At 52.7% G+C, this 14,074-nt stretch overlaps 6 protein-coding genes across 6 annotated transcripts; 2 read left to right on the top strand and 4 right to left on the bottom strand.

Annotated features, from left to right (window-relative positions):
- Positions 1-1,287: 1,287 nt before the first annotated feature.
- Z520_10733 (uncharacterized protein) lies at positions 1,288-3,378 on the top strand (the record flags this gene model as incomplete). Its single annotated transcript, XM_016781225.1, has 1 exon — positions 1,288-3,378. The coding sequence occupies one exon, from the start codon at positions 1,288-1,290 to the stop codon at positions 3,376-3,378; it is 2,091 nt and encodes a 696-aa protein (XP_016627678.1).
- Positions 3,379-5,039: 1,661 nt separating this feature from the next.
- On the bottom strand, positions 5,040-6,968 carry Z520_10732 (uncharacterized protein; the record flags this gene model as incomplete). The annotated part of the gene is made up of 1 exon (XM_016781224.1): positions 5,040-6,968. The coding sequence occupies one exon, from the start codon at positions 6,966-6,968 to the stop codon at positions 5,040-5,042; it is 1,929 nt and encodes a 642-aa protein (XP_016627677.1).
- Positions 6,969-7,633: 665 nt separating this feature from the next.
- Positions 7,634-8,371, top strand: Z520_10731 (uncharacterized protein; the record flags this gene model as incomplete). Its single annotated transcript, XM_016781223.1, has 1 exon — positions 7,634-8,371. The coding sequence occupies one exon, from the start codon at positions 7,634-7,636 to the stop codon at positions 8,369-8,371; it is 738 nt and encodes a 245-aa protein (XP_016627676.1).
- A 210-nt stretch (positions 8,372-8,581) lies between these two features.
- Z520_10730 (uncharacterized protein) lies at positions 8,582-9,731 on the bottom strand (the record flags this gene model as incomplete). The annotated part of the gene is made up of 3 exons (XM_016781222.1): positions 8,582-8,893; positions 9,006-9,139; positions 9,380-9,731. 3 exons carry the CDS (start codon positions 9,729-9,731, stop codon positions 8,582-8,584), a joined length of 798 nt encoding a protein of 265 aa, XP_016627675.1.
- A 236-nt stretch (positions 9,732-9,967) lies between these two features.
- Positions 9,968-11,540, bottom strand: Z520_10729 (uncharacterized protein; the record flags this gene model as incomplete). Its single annotated transcript, XM_016781221.1, has 3 exons — positions 9,968-10,467; positions 10,528-10,876; positions 10,938-11,540. The coding sequence occupies 3 exons, from the start codon at positions 11,538-11,540 to the stop codon at positions 9,968-9,970; spliced, it is 1,452 nt and encodes a 483-aa protein (XP_016627674.1).
- Positions 11,541-12,198: 658 nt separating this feature from the next.
- Z520_10728 (uncharacterized protein) lies at positions 12,199-13,649 on the bottom strand (the record flags this gene model as incomplete). Its single annotated transcript, XM_016781220.1, has 2 exons — positions 12,199-13,043; positions 13,097-13,649. The coding sequence occupies 2 exons, from the start codon at positions 13,647-13,649 to the stop codon at positions 12,199-12,201; spliced, it is 1,398 nt and encodes a 465-aa protein (XP_016627673.1).
- Positions 13,650-14,074: the final 425 nt, after the last annotated feature.

Below are 14,074 nucleotides of genomic sequence, written 5' to 3'. Positions count from 1 at the left end.
CTCCCATGGTCATCCAACAGGCATGCATGCACTGTCAGAGGCCGTGCCCATCACCATTGCACATACTTGTATTGTGCATGAGGAGCGGGAACGGAACTGGTGTGTTTACTCCATACGAGTTGCGAGGACAGGTATGTTTTTCCAGTCAGCGCATTGTGAAATGCTCGAATCGAGTACTCGGAGGAGACGATGACTGCCCCTAAACTCTGCCTAAGCCCCCTATTTCAATAGTCCAGGGCTTGTCAGAGGCCCAGTCTTCTGGGGTGTACCCGTCGAGAAGGCTCACTAGGCTGATCGGCAGGGGTGCGGCTGGATGTCTGTGCACATGTTCGTCTTCCGGCTCGCCTCTATTCGCTTATTTCGATAAGGCCTCGTCTCGGCTGGCCTGGGGGCCCTTGGGCCTTGGGACCATTGTCCTGGGCGTCGAGGGGTCACCCATGGCTTTTGCTGGGAGTTCACGTCAAATTCCCCATCATCGGGTCCCGCGCTCGATCAACTGCCGGCCACACACTGCTCTGCAGTTGTTCGTCGTTCTCGACGGCTTCAAGAGAAGGGGAGGTGCTCAACAATCCAAGCCCCATGCGCGCTTTTCGTGTTTACCTTGGAGTGGTTTGTTTGTTTTGGCTCCAGTCCGGGGTGTTACGGCTATGCCTCTCGCGTGCCCCGTTGGGTTCGTCGCGATCTAGCGACGTCAACACTGAGGCAGCCCACCCACTCATAGATGGCCAGGCGGACTCGAGTATGACAAGTCTCCGAAAACTCCAGGACCCGCGTGGAGCCCGAGGACGAACCAACCACCGCGTTTCCTGAGCCTTGTTCTGCCTTGTTGTGCCTCGTGTCATGAGATCGACCCTTGTCCCTTGTCCCTTGTCTGCGCCAGCCTCCCCCATGCTTCAAGCGACTTCCCTGTTCACTGTTTGACTTCCAAAACGCCCTCTTTTTCTCTTCTCAAACGACAGCCCCGGTCCTGCCCGTCAGAGATTATTTGCTCCTTTCTCTTGCTCCTCACAGAGCCATGTCTGATCCTCTTCTTGCGTCTCCGACGTGTTTCTCTTGTTCTCGACCAGAACATTGTGTTTCCAATCCAACGCATGGTCTCTTAAATAGAATCTGAGTTCCCTCTATATACCAGCGCCGGGGTCAATACAGGCGCCATCTTTCTATTAAAACACGTCAATCGCCCTTCTGACGTGCCTACTTGACACCGGAGCCTGATCCGCCAGCCGCGTCTACCACCTAGTCTCTCGAGGTCAATGCTTCACCATCAACTTTCAGCATTTCCAAAAGATGGAAGCGCGGTTACGGAAGTTGCTGTCGCCCCGAAGACACAAAGCGCAGCGGCGAAATGATGCTGCTCCCGAGTTGGATCTACATAGCGTCCCGTACACGACAGCTCCACCACAGAGCCGAATACCTCTGTTCAACAAGTCCAGCGGTGTGACAGCAAAGCAAAGCAAAGTCAACCCGCCTCCAGATCGTCTGCGGTCTTTGTCTTATGATGAGGCCGCACCCGGGAAGCCGCCTGAGCTGGGAGACCGACCTCACCGGGGGAATGGTCCTGTTAAGCTTCAGACAAGTCGTCGCCTGAGCTCTGGGGAACTGCTGGTCACGGAACAAGACTACGATCGCACACTGGAAGACATCAAACAGGGCGAGTATATCGTCGGTGGCAAGGAACGAAGGACTTCCCACACCTCCTCACAGCAAAAGTCATCCACGGAGCCGCCCCATGCCAAGTTCATCTCGACTGCTCCCAATTCCCCTCGGGATCAAGTCTTCTTTTCCAGTCCCATCTGGCAGCCTCCATCTGTACTTAGTGATATGGCACCACCCACGTCTTCCAGCTGGGCCTCAAGCAGCTTCGGCCCCCAAGAACGTTCACAGTCCGCCCAGGAGTTTCATTCTCACGTTCTCAGCCCTGGTTCGAGCCACCACGGGCTCGGCATCTCCAGCCCAGCCCAGTCATTCTTCTCGCCCTACATGGCGTCAACCACGTCCCTCCTCGAGCCCCATGAGGAACAGAACCCAACGATCCAAGCGCTGTGGAAGGCTGAATACGGCCGGCTAGTCTCCATATACGGACAAGCGGGCGTCGACCGGACCATAGGGGAGCTCAACAGAGACCGAGCTCAGGCGCTTGGGCCACCGCCGTTGCTCTCCACCCGCGACAGCCCTTACTCTGCGTCGTCAATGTCACTGAGCCAAATCATTCAGCGGCCGCCAGAATCAGTGAGACGTGGCCTAGGAATCAAGGCCTCCGGATCGACGCCCAACCTCGACCTCGCCTATATGGACGAACACTCTGATCGCTCGTCTCACGCCAGATATTCGCACCTTTCTTCGAGCGGGGCGTCATCTTCCTTTACGACGCGGACGAGCATCGCCGAAGACCCCAGCATCAGCAGAGACGATATTCGAAAGATTGTAGACGAAATGCGCACAACCTATCTTCATGCCATCGAAGCTCATACTCCTACCAAGCCTCTGCCTGATGTGCCGGTCAAGAAGTCTCGATCCAAGAAGCAGACTCCTTCGCTCGTGTCGTATGCCTCTGTAGATAGCAGTCTAAGATCAGCAAGTCGGCAGTCAACTACGCGCACTAAATCATGGCAATCATCGACGACTCTTACGACGACCCCACGGACATCTGTCTCGTCGCCTGTGATCAGATCGAAACGGACAAGCTCCGCAACGAGTCGACGAACCTCGGGGCAACCTGTAGCCGGCATTGCTACACTGCCAGCCATTCAAGCCAGCCCGGCCAAATCGCACAGAAGCGGGACGAGGAAGCAGAATGATGGTGATGTGGGCTTGAAACGCGCCGACTCCACCACATTGGGCGTCATGGCTCGAAAGCTGACGATCCTCGACGACCGCCAGTCGAGCACCTCGTCGCAGCCCACCGTTGGATCGCCTCCTACAATCTACAACTCATCGAGGTCCGGTTCGGATTCGTGTTCTGAGGAGAGTCGTCCATCAGTGTCGCCTCCACTCTCGCCCGCCAAACCCTCGTCTGTGCAGCACACTCCCGAGAAACACAAGCCAGCGATACGCGAAATTTCACCCCTCTCAAAGCAATCGTGGCAGATCGACGTCGACCAGATCCTGCCGGACGAGGAGCTCGAGTTGGCCCTGGACATTGACGATTTCGAAGCGTTGTGCGACGGCCTCTTCAACACGCCGGCCATGGAGGCGGAACCGCAATTCAACGTGCTCCGAACATGGAGTGGCGACGGGAAAGCAGAAGACGGTGATGATGTCCTCGGCAGTGATGACGGTGATACGATCGCCATCGACAGTCCCACATTATTGAAGATGCCGCCAGTCTCGATCGACCAGAGGGGTCTTAGTCTGACTGGACTTCCCACGATGATATGAACATACATTCTCGCTCTCGCGGAGTCAAGATATGCTGAGACATCCAACTCTTTCGACCATCTACCTACTTACCTACAACACCCATACATAACCCCCGCAACTCCCCTACCTACCAATCGAGCACACTTTGACGAATTCTTTTTGTTTATCACGTTATAACCGATCGCTCACGATTTCCGGCCTTTATGCCGGGGGAACATGAAAAACGGGGTCTCGGTTCTCATTCGGAAGAGGAAGAAGGAAAAATGGTGTTTTTTGATCCCTTTTTTTGACTTTGGGAAGCAAAAATCCTCGCTATATATTCATTCTGCATCTGCCCATTTTGTGTTTGTTTTGGTCTTTGTTTTTCTCGGCTGGGATTATTGATGTGGCACGGGGCACGAAAGCACGACGATTATGCCTCTTTTCTTTGTCATTTTTTCTTTCCTACTTCCCTGGTTTTTCTTTTGGGGTAGAGATTTTGAGCTGAGGGCCGGGGGAGGTTAGGTTATCCAAAAAAAGGGACGGGGGGGCTCGACTCGGCCTAAAAGCAAAATCATCACGGGTCTGAAAAAATGGGTCAGGGCAAGGGGCAATGGTACAAGGTTTAAAAAGGAGGAGGATTTGGGGCTGGCGCATAAAAGCACAGCACACCCACACGAGGACAACGGCCTCGGAGGAGAGAGTTGGGAGGGCACGGGGCAAACATGGTCACGAAAGGGTAAATTTTGTTTGGTTTTTCTCCCTATTTATGGAACGCACCGCGATGATGGTCCCTCTGCTGGGGGTTGGATGGATGAAATAGGATGAAATGGGGATGAGAACAGATAGATGTTCCTTGCGCTCATATCAGAGACGGTCACTCCAGTAGTGATGGATCCGTACGAGAGCAAGCGAGCCCATCGTTCTCCGTCCAGTGGCCTTGGGAATATACGGGCCCCCCTTTTTGACTCCAATCCACTACAATGCGTGAGAACCCGTTACGTTAAATCTTTGCTTTCGATGCGCTTTACGGAGTAAAGATTCACCTGTTTCTGCTCTGCTTGCACGTATTTTTCATTGAGCCTGTTTCCGTATATCACAAAACAGATCATCATGTAGACTCTAGATTGAACAGTCCAGAAGACAGGCAGGAAAGAATCAAAGAGACGCACGCCAACCATGTTGAAGAGGGTCTCGGCGCGCCTCTCTCCCTTTCTGTCGTTATTCCGTCCTACAAAACTCGGTTCCCTCCACCTTTTTCTCTCTGCTTCGCTTTGCCTGCTTCCCTATATCTCAATACTGCAGGGGCGTACCACCAGCAGCACCCTTCGTGTAGCAAAACATATATTTCCTTTTCAAGGGGTTTCTCTCTGTCTCTCTCTTTCATAAGTCGTTTCCTCGTCAAATGATCTCGTCTATGTCTGGGGGTATCATGTTGAAATGAGCTGTTTTGCTCTTCATGCGTGGGGGTATCATGTTGAAATGAGATGCTTTTCTTTTTGACCTCCCATCCTTCGTGTATCGCCTTACCCCACGCCAACCCCGTTGTATTTGTTGAAATGAAACGCCGTGACAACTCCAATCGTGCTTTTCAAAAGTTAGGGTCCATCCAAGTTAGCAGAGTTGATCATGCTTTGCGTCAGATAAACACCAATATAAGAAAACCAAAAGTTAAGGAAAATCCGACTAAGAGAGTATGCTTAGTTGAGTACAACCTCTCCACTGGCTTTAGAGGGGACTTTGTGTTGGTCGCCATTCGTGAGGCCTTTTCCAACGCCAGCGGGCGGCGCGTCACCGTTCGATACGTCTTTGGCCCCGTTTTCGAGGTGACTGGGAGCGGTGTCTTCGAGGACCAGATCGAGATCCTTGGTCTCCAGACCCTCAAACACCTTGAAGATCTCCTTGTTTTGGTGGAAATCGTTGTTGACAATGTTGACAAGGTAGCACTCGTCCATGATCTTCTCGATCAACTTTCGGCTTCCGGATCCCGCGGGATAGCACTTGGCCCAGTCCTGCCCGAGACGAAACGCTTCGTCTTTCCAGGCCAGGAAGGAGACTGTTTCCACAATGGTTGGCTGCACAATCTCCCGGTTTGGGAAGATGCCCCAAGTGACGGCGTTTGGACCTTCGTCTTTAGTGTTTGTGTACAGTTCGCCTTTTCGATTCACCGCGTAATAGGTGAGATTTTTGTCGGCATTGAGTCGTTCCATCACCGTCTCGAACATAGAGGGGAAGACAAGCAGTTCCAGGTATGCTTTTTGGTAAACCCAGCCGCCTGCAGGACCCCATCCATAAACTGGATGGGTGGAAGACGCACCATCCACTGCGGGCTGAGAATTAATGGTCAAAAATCCGTGCTTGTTTAATTGTAGCAGATCATCTTTGATGATGTCGGCTTCAGCAGAGATGCCACCTTCGCTCCATGGTAGTCGGTCCAGGTCACCTTGCAGAAAGCGAACGAAAAGACCTGTAACATCGCGAAGCGATCGTGGTTTGCCCCATAACTTGATGTTGGCGTCGTTTGTGCCCTTCAACCCGATGCCGTAAGCATCCAGTTCCCCAAAGGCGGGAGATCTGCTATCGCCCCAGCGACCATTAGGAAACTCATCCCAGTCGGCTGTCCTGCTGATGTATGATGCATTGCGATTTCTCCAGAATATTGGCCTAACCGTCTCGTCCCGGCGATTGAATCCCAGAGACTGGCGCCAGGGTAGAGGTTTCTCAAGGGGCATTCCGGAAGTTTCAGGCGTCAGGGACAATTCCTCCAGAACCATCCGAGTAGCTTGCGCCAGATTCATGGTGTAGAAGTGGAGATGTTGAATTCCGGAGTCGAGAATTTTGCGGCACATGTCAGCTACCAAATCTTTTCCAATAGCCCTGACAGCAGCATCATCGTTCTTGACCGGCTCCAACGCCTCGAACCATCCAGGCGGGATGTGACATTTCGTCCAGTTGGCCCTTCTCAGAAACGCAGCGTAGGTTTGGATGGGCATGATCCCAGGAAGTATGGGAACACTAATTCCTCGATCACGGCACTTCTTCACCCAATCTAGAAAGATGTCGACATCGTAGAACATTTGTGTCACGATGAAGCTAGCTCCAGCGTCAACCTTTTCCCTGAGGTGGTCGATCAGAAGGTCCACATCCCTGTGGTCGTCGCAGCCCTCGGGGTAGCCGGCGACGCCGATATCAAAATGGTCACTGTATCTTGCTTTGATGTATTTGACCAAGTCCTTTGCATACCGGAAACCACCTTCTTTTGCCTCCCACTTTTCTTGGTCTCTGGGCGGATCCCCACGGAGCGCCAGGATGTTTGTACAACCCGCCTTGTATGCGCGACGAAGAGCTTCGTCGACCTGATGTCGTTCCATGTCCGTGCAGGTCAAATGCATGCAAGTTTCCAATCCATAGTAGTTCTGAGTAGCATTGACCATCTCGGAGGTCAACTGGGAATGCCTCCCACCTGCGCCCCAGGTGATGTCGATGAAAGTCGGGCCCAAATTGTGCATGCGGTCCATGCGGTCGTACAGATTCTGAACGCCCTGCGCCGTCTTGGGAGGGAAGAACTCGAAGGAGAAGGTTGGCTTGTTCTGCTGGTGAGCCAGCTCGAGTTTCTTAGAGACGTGCATGTCGGAGAGTTGGGAAAGGAGATAAACGAGGGAACAGCTGTAGGAAAAGCGACTGTATTAAGGAAAGAGAAGGACCGGACAGTCTGGAAAGAGCGTTTGCTTCTCGATGATCTTCTCTGCTCCTGTGTGACCGAGTTCGTGGTCACGGTGTAGGACGATGTCCTCCTCCAAAACACCACAAACCCACTCAACCGAAATAACGGTTGCGAGCCCACCTATCGGCCAGCTCTCGCAGCATGGAGGGTTAGAACTTCAGTGGGAAAGACGAGTCCAGCAGACAAGGGAGGGGCCCGGGTGTTGAGAGGTGTGGAAAGGCCAAGTTATTCAGGCCCTCGGGAGAAGTAATGAACTCAGTTGGACTTTTAGCAGCTCACCGCAATGTTGGGTACATCATCTTGCATCCACTCAACGCACACCGGAATCCTTTTGCGCCCACGCCCGAATCCGCTTTTACGCTACAAGGAACAAAAGGAAGAAAAAACTTTGCTCTTGGCAGGCACCGTGGGGGTTCAAGTTGTCCTCTGCTGAGCGCGCCACACAGATCTCGCTTGCGCAGCACCACCAGCCATACGAGGTACGAGGTACTTGGTACATAATTCAAGATAGCCTCAAAAGCCCTTCAATCCTCTCATACAGACAGCTCCTCTCACGCTGCGCCCTTAACCATGGCGACGGATGCATCCTACAAGGACGCCCTCCTCACTCTGCTATTAAAGGCGTCTGCGCTCACCTTTGGCACCTACACCCTCAAATCCGGCCGCATATCACCATACTTCTTCAACTCTTCCCTGCTGCACACCTCGTCCCTCCTAGACGCCCTTGCACGCGGGTTTGCTTCAGTGCTGACTGCCCCTCCTTATTCTCTGCCGCTTGGTACCGAAGAGGCTGGTGCAGAAGCAGACGGCTCGTTCGCCCCTCATTTCGACGTGGTCTTTGGTCCGGCATACAAAGGGATCCCATTGAGCGCAATCGTCACCCGAGAGTTGTTCTTCGCCGGAGAAAACTTTGCCGGTGTATCATATGCGTACAACAGGAAAGAAGCAAAGGATCATGGAGAAGGGGGTATCGTCGCCGGAGCGCCACTCAAGGGCAAGCGGGTAGTCATTGTGGACGATGTCATGACCGCCGGCACCGCCCTGCGCGAAGCTGTCTCCATCATCAAGGCTCAAGGCGGCATCGTGGTTGGAGTGGTCCTTCTTTTGACCAGACAAGAGCGTGTCTCCGATGCTGAGCCGAGAAGTGCTGTGAAGGTGGCCGAGGACGAACTAGGTGTGCCAGTGAGGGCTGTGCTCACATTTGAAGACCTGCTCGAAGCCATCCAGGCTGGGAAGGTTGAGGGAGCCGGACAGGAACAACTCGAGCTCATGAAGGCCTACCGTGAAAAGTATGGGAGCAAAGATTGAACCTAGAGGTGATCTGACAGGCGTCGATGCTGTCACATTTGCAGAGGATAGACATGTGAATGGATGGTTTGGGAGTGGCACATGAACCAACAACAGATTCTTATGAATGCATGACTTTTCAACCCAGACTTCCTTCTGAAAGAAGCATCTTGCTCCCCGAACTGATCTGCTGGGTTGCTCTATCACCATGAGTAGCGTGGCAGCGCAACGTTACAATTCATCTTTCCCTATCCCACCATCCAGCTTCGTGGATTTCATCACGCAGCCACCACTCCCATCCTTCTCACATCCGCCAGGACAACACCCATTTGCGTCAAATTGCCATTTGAACAATCCCTCAGTCTCATTCGCGAGCAGGTCGCCGATGATCCGCGTGCGGTGCACAGACAACCGTCCAACACTGCGGGCGAAGATCTCTCTCGACCGGATGACGATCTGGGGCCAGCCGTGGGAGCGCAGCGTGGGGATCGACGTCGAGAAGATGTATTCGCGAAACCCGCCGTAGAGGATTGCCGACGAGCACTTTCATTCCATCACAGGTCAGAGGGAGAAGACGATTCACTAAAAACAAGAGAAAAAGGCACTGCTCATTCAACTCTGGGTTTGGCTGGGCATGGCTGGCATTCTTTCTTACCATGGGACATGCTTCCGCCGTGGTATACAGGCTCAAATCACCCAGTGCTTTGAGCGCGTCGGGCCCAGAGAGCTTGTAGGGCCCGTCCGGATCAGTCAGGATTCGGCTGCAGTTGTTGATGGCCGCTATCTCGCCTTTTTTTGGTGCAGGTCAGCACTTTTGCCGTCTCGTGGAAAACGTGGTAGGACATAATGAATTGGGAGCCAGCGAGGAGGGCAAGAGATGGAGAATGCTTCCACCTTCGACGCAGCATCGTACATAGCCGCAAACCCAGCTTCTCCGAAGTCTCGGGCATCAACAAAGAAATGGAGATGATCCAAAGCCATGCTTGTTCCTCCTCCCACAGATATAGGCAGTGTCCACTTGGTACTTACCATGCAGCGTCGGGTTCCCATCCCTCACGAGCGAATTCGCACCAATACACACCTCCACACCCAGCTGGTCGGTCCCGTCGCCCTCCCCGGACGCAGTATGGTTCACGATAACAGAACCAAAGGCCGCAAAAGGACACGGACTACCTTCGTTGATATCCGCTAGGGCTGCAATGGCACGCCGCATCCAGTACGCCCGGATTGATGAGGGGACGGGGTCAGGGCCCAGGTCACTGCCGCCAGCTCCAGCGATATAGCAGGGGTTGGAAGGATCATGGAGATCACAGCCGTTTGATGTGGCGAAGCTCCACCCAGAGAAGAGAAGGAGGGCACAGCTGATGAATGGTAGCTGCATGATTTTGGGTACTGTAGGTGTGAATGATACTGGCGTTGAGCGACGTAGCATTGATCTTGCTCTCTCAAGGATTGATTCCCAGTTCTTGTAAGATAGATAGTCGAGATGAAGTCGAAGAAACGCATATGCAGGGACGAGCGCTCATGTCCGGTCATCAGATCAATCCGTCTTTGTGCGCCATGCAAGATGGTCTCATCCATTTCCACAGATAACGCTGCCATTATTCCGTGCGATCCTCAGTCAATGTCCTCGGCAGTCTCAACCATCTGCGCAAGATCGAGACGCGCCACCACATCTGCTGCTGCGCGCTGAACTCTGAAGCCAACTCCGTTGGAAACCTTGCTCATCGCTATATTCGGGTCCCAGGCAGGCACCAAGTCCAACAACTGTGGTGCTAAGCTGGATCGAGTATCTCCAGAGGTTGTTGCTGGTGTAGACGCACTGCGCTGGACGCGTGCTGCTCTCTGCTTTTGCAGTTTCTGCATTTCTTTCTTGTGCTTGGCAACGGCATTGGCAGGCATCGTCTGTACAGCGAACACACTCGGCCACTCGACTGTTTTGAGCCCCAATTTCTGTATCTCAATCGCGACGTACCCCGGTGAGACCAGGACGATCTTTTGACGAGCCACCGGATGGTCACTATACTGCTCAAGCATCCGAGCGAACCCGTTGTCGAGACAGGCGGCAACAAATATTGCGCGACAGTTTGGCGTCGACAGAAAGAGATGGAAGTTTTCTGTAAACGTAAACAGTCAATTGATTGAGCAAAATTCTCAGCGAAGTTGTCGAGCTATACCTCTAATCTTGTCGTCTGCCCTCTCTTTCCCTCTTCCTGCATCGAAGAAATCGAACAGAGGGACTTTTTCGGTGAACTGCACCGCAAAATCGGCCACGTCCACACCTGTAGGAGTACTTCGACGTCGGCTTTGTAGCATGCCCAGTCGAGCGCCACTCCCGTAGTTGAGGAAAACCCGAGTGACGACCTTGGATGTTATCGGAATAGTTCCATTTTGGTGCAAGATGTACTTGACAACTTCATTACGGATTCTTGTAGCGGCTATGGCACCTGGACCAGTAGCATCAGCATAAGTGGCTGTCGAACTGCCTCCTTGCCCAGCACCAACGATGCCGATATCAGGAGCCCACTGTTTGATGCCCCCAGGGTTAGTGGATCGTACGGCACAACATGCCCAGATAAATGCTTACAAAGTATGCATCACCATCCACCAACACGACAACAAATGGTTGCGCTGGTAGAGGAAAATCTTGTGCAGCGGTGACCAAAGGATCCTTCAGCGGTTCAGGACTTGTAGTGCACTTGAGGTATTCTAGATCCAGCTGCATGTCAATCAACTTCTCCTCAAGTTTCCGTGCGTGTTTAGTCATGTTTTTCAAAGCCGCGGTTTCAGCATTGAGCCTTGCTTGGAGTTGACTGGCAAGAACAGACCCGTTTCTCAAGCTGTTTTGGAGGCTCCTGAGCTGTGCCTGGAGAATTGCATTCTTTTGTTGCTCCTCGACAAGTAAGCGGTCCACTTTGGCGCCCCTTTCATGCGCAGATTTCAGCAACTTCCGGAGCTCGTAAAGTTCTATGCGGTATTTGTCAAATTGAAGGTTTGCTTGGTTGCAAAGTTCATAAGCATATTCTTGTTCAGACCGTAAAGCTTCCACTTTGTCGGCGAGTGTATCAAAGTCCATACTCTCAATCGGGTTCACAGAGTCCACTGTTGCGAGGTTGGTGGTGTGAGTATCATGGCTTTCACTGACACAAGTCTTGCTTTTGAAGGGTGATAGCCAGGGGAAAAACGGCATAGTTGTGAAGATCCGCAGTCCGGACACCGATGAGCTGTGGACGAGGCTCAGTTGTCTTGTGAGCCACGGGGACTTCGGCACTAGAAACAACGGCGGATCGAGTACGAAGTCTGAGTGCCGATAGCAATGGTAGTATCAGAATTCAAAAAATAAATAAGATAGATATGCTTTTACACATCCATACAATCCACGGTGCGAAATAGAAGCGCAAAATGTTCTGCAACCTTAATCTGAGGAATACAGATAGAGAATGACCATTGAATGACTGATGTGTGTGAGAGGAAACCAACAAGGAGAGAATGTCGCGAAAACGCGCCGAAAGAGGTTTACCTACCAAGACGGTAGTGGCGAGTTGAAGAAATTGAAAGAGTCGTCACGACGGACGAGGATGAAGCAGTCACGGCGCATCTCCTTGTGAGCGGGGCGAGGGGACATCTACAGAGGCCTTGGCTCCACGTGATATCAAATTCGAAATAGAAGATGCGGAAGATGCAAGAACTGCGCATTGACATTCGATCAAGTACAACTCAGCGTTGTTGTCTGCAACAGGAGACTGCGCTGGTCTCAGTGAAGCGACAGAGGCGTCATTTGCAGGACTCGAGTCCCTGCAGCACGCGACACATTCAGCTCTTGGTGATACACCCTCGAGCGTGGCGGCCTAGAAGCCTCTTCCAGTGGCGGCCATCCTCTCCAGACTGGGCACGGCGTTGAAATTGCCGACACCCATTCCTCCGTTGATGTTTCCCGACATTGCACCCATGACACCTGCATGAATTGGTCGATTGCCCATACTAGGTTGTTCTTCCAGGTCTTCATATCTCAACGTGTAGATGCGTCGAACCTTCTTCCACAGTTTGGTGTCCCACCAGATGTAGTAGCCTTGCTCGCTCACTTTGTCATCTAGCAACACTGGACTAGGAGACGCGTCATCCCTAGTGAGCCACTGCTTCTCCCTCATGTGGTACCGCCATTTGCGCGCCACCAACTCTTGGGCCACCAGCATCTGGATGTAATCCCGAGGCATGGTGTAGAAGATGAAGAATAGCGTTTCGTCCACAAATCCCGTAATCCGAGTCGACAGTGGTGCAATTTTCTTGACAGTGTAGCAGTCTGGGATGGTGTACTCCGAGTCCAGTGGTCGCAGCGGCGTCGCGTTGGGTTCGGCCCATGGCCCTGGGTAAGATGACAGTAGCGGCTCTTGAGAACCCATGTTGATGCCCAGTGTTGACAGGTCCACTCCCCTCATCAAACTTCTTGCCGCTGGACTCGCGTTGTCCTGTTCGGCAACGTAACCCTTCATTCCGAATCTATCTTTTTCACTCATGCCTGCGAAGATTGAATCATGGTCGGCTCTTGTTCCGATTTCTCGATCAGCGAACATGTCTCGCGGCTGCATTCCTAGCGACTGCGACGGCGATTCTTGTAATTGCGTCCTCCCATCTTGTCCTAGAAATCTCTCATGGCCTATGGCCGCATTGATATTCTGAGATATGGGCGACCGAGCTAAAATTCCGTCCGTTAGCAATCAGCTCGGTCACGTAAGGGGGAAGCTATACAAATTTGTGTCTGCCCGGACGGCGAAGTGACTCTGCTGGGATCACCTGGCGTGCTGTCGCCCTGTTGATTTGGTTGCCGCTGTGCAAGTCCGGGAGGTCCGCCGGGTGCTTGACTTGCTCTTCGTACAGGCTGGGAAGATTCCGAAGAGAACTCCATCGGAGCATTCCTGGAGTAGGTATCAGTAGGGTAGAAGCCGTCTCGACCGGCGTTACCCTGTTGCTGCCGAGAAGAGATGTGGGCGCGTGAAGTCTGTATTTGCTGTCTTTGTGCCTGTTCGTTCTGAGGTGGCCCAGTCTGCCATGCACTGGAGCCTACATTGTGACCCTGTGATTGGAGGCTGCTGTTGTTGAGGCTCGGGAAGGAAGATGCGGATAGATCAAGCTGAGTATTTGCCCTTGAACTCATTGCTTGTGCCCAGCTGTCAGGTGCTACAGAGTCTCGAGTTTGTGGCGAGGGTGCAGGAAGGCCACTTTGTCCCCAAGTTGCTGGCATTGCGTCAGGGTTGTTTCGTTGTGACTGATCGATTGACTTACCGGGCTTACCCCCAACCATCCTGCCACTGTTAGCGGCCCGACCTTGTGTATGTTGATTCATGTTGTTCACAGCAGGAAGTTGTCGTCCTTGTCCTAGAAAAGATTAGTTAGCACGTGGCACCAATGCAAGGTACAAAAACCAGCAATATTAATGAGCTATTTACAGAAAGGTCCACTTCAACATGAGAGAGCCACGTGACATGGCAAGCCTGCCTGTGCGAATTCCTCCCAACTGGAAAGAGGCGAAAAAAAGATCTGGGATTTCCGCGAGAAAGGACCTCGCGAGACTGCACGGCTGTTAAACTGGCGTTGAGATGCCGCTGCGTAATTGTGGACGTTGGCACTCGAAAAAGGCGTCCGCATCGGTATCCATCTGCAGAAGCACATCTCGCAACAGCAGCCGCAGGACAGAACTGCTGCCATTGCGTGGGGTCCGCGAATCTT

Source organism: Fonsecaea multimorphosa (assembly GCF_000836435.1).
Source record: "Fonsecaea multimorphosa CBS 102226 unplaced genomic scaffold supercont1.32, whole genome shotgun sequence".
Taxonomy (NCBI): domain Eukaryota; kingdom Fungi; phylum Ascomycota; class Eurotiomycetes; order Chaetothyriales; family Herpotrichiellaceae; genus Fonsecaea; species Fonsecaea multimorphosa.
This window is presented reverse-complemented; position numbering and strand designations above follow the sequence as displayed.